Source organism: Diospyros lotus, chromosome 12 (assembly GCF_014633365.1).
Source record: "Diospyros lotus cultivar Yz01 chromosome 12, ASM1463336v1, whole genome shotgun sequence".
In the NCBI taxonomy this organism is placed as follows: Eukaryota; Viridiplantae; Streptophyta; class Magnoliopsida; order Ericales; family Ebenaceae; genus Diospyros; species Diospyros lotus.
Window position 1 is genome coordinate 12,415,634 of NC_068349.1, and position 3,597 is coordinate 12,419,230.

At 37.3% G+C, this 3,597-nt stretch overlaps 1 protein-coding gene across 1 annotated transcript; it reads right to left on the reverse strand.

The window, feature by feature from the left end:
* Positions 1–1,053: 1,053 nt before the first annotated feature.
* On the reverse strand, positions 1,054–3,373 carry LOC127786733 (axial regulator YABBY 1-like). The gene is made up of 7 exons (XM_052314355.1): positions 3,038–3,373; positions 2,739–2,897; positions 2,487–2,604; positions 1,775–1,823; positions 1,626–1,701; positions 1,432–1,512; positions 1,054–1,329 (listed from the first exon to the last, which is right to left on the reverse strand). The coding sequence occupies exons 1-7, from the start codon at positions 3,128–3,130 to the stop codon at positions 1,261–1,263; spliced, it is 645 nt and encodes a 214-aa protein (XP_052170315.1). The 5' UTR covers positions 3,131–3,373; the 3' UTR covers positions 1,054–1,260.
* Between the last annotated feature and the right edge of the window lie 224 nt (positions 3,374–3,597).

Consider the following 3,597-nt stretch of genomic DNA (forward strand, 5'->3'; position numbering starts at 1 on the left):
ACGTCACAGGAAACCTTCAGTACTGGTATTTAAATTCTACTTCCGATCTACCTACTGAGCGTGAAGCATTTTTTTTTTTTCTTCTTAATTGTCACCACTATAACGAAAGTATGGTCCTTGCATTTGTCTGGGAATTGTTTGTTCTACATGAATTCTGGAACTTCAAATGAGAATATACATTATGAAAATGTGAAGTTTTTAATGAAAGATTCATTCATCCATCCTTGAGGAAAGACATGGATGAAACAACTATTACAAAAGTGTATTTGAATTATAAAGTATACATTGGATCATCTCAACAGTAGTTGTTCATGTTGTGTAAATCAGACCGAATGTCAAATAACAACAACAACAATAATAATAATATAAATAAATAAATGAACTGGAATATGAAATGAATTTTTATAGGAAACCAGTATGGTACAGCTGAACTAAACAAGGGTCTGACTAAGTGATGTGTCTATATAGGGCCATACATGCTAAACCAAAGTTGGTCAACTAATAAAATGCTGAAAAATCGCCTTCATACTTGTGAAGTGGCAAGTGATGAATTAATTAACAAAAACAAGATAAAAGTGCAGATGGCCTATGTACTGTCTTCACAATATCATTTTAGCGAACCAACTACACTATGAATATATATTTTCAGATAATTATGCCTTTCAGTCAATAACATATCCTGGGAGATGACGGGGTTACAAAATTTTTATACAGAAAATACCATTAAAATAATATATTAATAACAATATAATAGCGTTATTTTTATAAATTTCTGAACCACTTTGTACATGTTTTACTTTTCAGTTTGTGAAACATTAATATAAATAAACCACGTCATCTTATATAAACCTTCTGCCTAAACATGATATTTTCCTTTTTTTTGTTTTGTTTTGTTTTGCTGGGGTGCCTAAATATGATAGTAATAATAAATCACTTACAAAATTATATAGATATTAATAAAGAAAAAAGACGAAAATTAGAAGGAAGGATCACATATGCATGTCTGAAGGATGGCCAACTAGCTAGTTTAATAAGTCCTGGAAGAGCAGCATCAAGCATGAAACGTAAAAGATTTAGGTTTTCCAAGTAAAACTACACTTAGAAGGATTCAGGAGTACATGCAAGCAAAGTATAAACATAGCAAAAGATCACATCTGAAGTTGTTCCAGGCTCGACTTCCATCCGAACCTTAAAACTTTTCTCCACCATTACAAATCAGAGCTTTTGGAGAGAGAGAGAGAGGGAGAGCTCCATTAATTATCAGTAAGGAGAGAAACCCACATTAGCTGAAGCAAAGAAGCCATCTTTAATGAGCACATCTTCCCCTTCCTACACCAACAATGAAAACACAGATTCCAAGAGGACTTGCTAATTGAGTTGTACAAAAATTAAGTCTGCAAAGTGGAGGAGGGCTCAATTAATCTACAGTACCTGCTGCTGGCGACCGGTGTTCTTCTTCACCGTCTGATTATCAGGCATGAGACCGAAGTGGATGTGCGGAAAATGGGCCCACTGGAATCATAAACCGAACAAACAAACCCACAAAAATGAAAAAATGAGGGCAAGGAACAAAACCCCAAATTGGAGAGATAGACATGGCATTCAGAAACCCTAATGAGACTTACATTCTTGGCAGCAGCACTGAAGGCCTCTCTGTGGCTAATATCGGGATTTCCTGCTTTGATGCGTTGGATCTCTTCCCTGTACATTGATAACACGCCATCAATCACCCTTAATGAGAGAGAGAGAGAGAGAGAGTTTGATGATTACTCACTTGATGAAGCGGTTGTAGGCAGAGGGGACTCTCTGTCTCTTCTCCGGAGCTGAAGAAAGGCACAGAAGAACAGAACATTAAAATCACCTTCGAGACTTTTTACTTTGAATTCTGGATTTTCTCATCACTCTCTCTACTGTCACTTCGTGTAATTTCTCGTGTTTTTAGCTGTCTTTTCATAGATTCTTTTCCATGATCAATATTTCCAGGGGATAAAACTCTTGCTTTCTCTCAATCTCTCTCTCTCACACGCATGCAAAAGAGCAACCTTAAAGGGCCGTTAGGCGATAATGTCAGGCGTCAGTCATTAAAGTTCTGCTTCCTGCTTAGCATTTAGACAATATCATCCTAAGAAATCTGAATTAGTGAAATACTTTAATTGCTTTGGGTTCCTGAAAAATAGATGTTGTCAAAGAGTGAACAAACAACAAAAAAGAGAACGAATATCTGGCAAAATAATGCCTTTTGGACCTTGAAACGAGGTGAAACATTTGATTGAGGGAGATAGAAACCAAGTGGAAAATTTAGGATTCTAAATTGATTTGTGAGAGAAGCAATAAATCAAATGGTTGAATCTTTTTTCTATTTTCCATTCTTGGTTAATATTATGAGGCACAAGGACCAAAAAAGAAAAAAAGAAAAAAGCAAAGCAAGATATCTAGAAGTTATGGATTAGGAACAAGAAAAAGAGGAATATAATTGTGAATCTCACGTCTGTTGGTGACTGGAGGCCTTGGAAGCTCATCAACTCCTCCTCTGGTTGGTATGCCAAACTCAGACTGGTTCATCTGGTTGATCAAGAAGTTCTGGCTAGGGTTTGGGATCTCTCCCTGCGACATATATAATTGATCGGCATAGGCCAATTTGACGAACAAAACTTAAAAATCCTCATACGAAAATTCATGCATATATATATCTGTATATATAGAGAGAGGGTAGTGGTCTTCCAGATCAATATGCATACCAAAAGATTATGGGAAGGAGAGAAGAAAGAGTGACCCAGCTGGTGAAGCTGATTGGGTGAAGAAAGAAGCAAGCCTCGCATGTTCAAGGGCAAGAGATTGGTGCAGTGGCCGCATCGAACTGTGACAGTCTTGAACAAGCTGGTGCAAGGAACACTCACCTGCTCCGTCAAAAACCAAACCAAATATATAGAAAATACATATATATGTGTTATATGCGGAACACATGCATTTCTATATGAACCATAATTGGGTTGGAGAAATTGAACTGAATGAGAGGGTACATAAGAAATTGTGATACCGCGAGGACGGTGTCGCAGATGTTGCAATGGACATAGCAGAGCTGCTCGGAAGGAGGGAGGTGGTCCAATGACAAGGTAGAAGAGGAGGACATGGTTTGATTTTTCTAGGGTTTTTGTTTTAAGAAAAACACACTGATTGGATGCTCTTTCTCTCTCTCTCTCTATGACTGATTGACTGATTGATTGATTGATGGTTGACAGATTAAGAACCCACCTTGGATCTGCCCTTTTTATTCTATATGGTTTTGAGTTTGTGAAAGAAAGGAAGAAAGAAGTTGGAAATAGATCAGAGAGAGAAAGATGGGGGTGGTGGGGGTGAGGGTGAGGAGGGTGGGCTACGTTGGCTGCAGTAGATATAAGACAGCAGAGGGGCAGAATCCCTTCTTTCCACTTCTCTCTTTCTTCTTGCAACTGTAGGCCTGTCATGGACTATCATATATATTTTCTTTTTGTGGTTGTAAAACTAATGTCATTAATTTTTTTTATCTAAATAAATATAAGTAAGACTAATTTTGAGGGATAATTCACGTGATAGGTTGAGCTAGTTCTAAGATGAGAC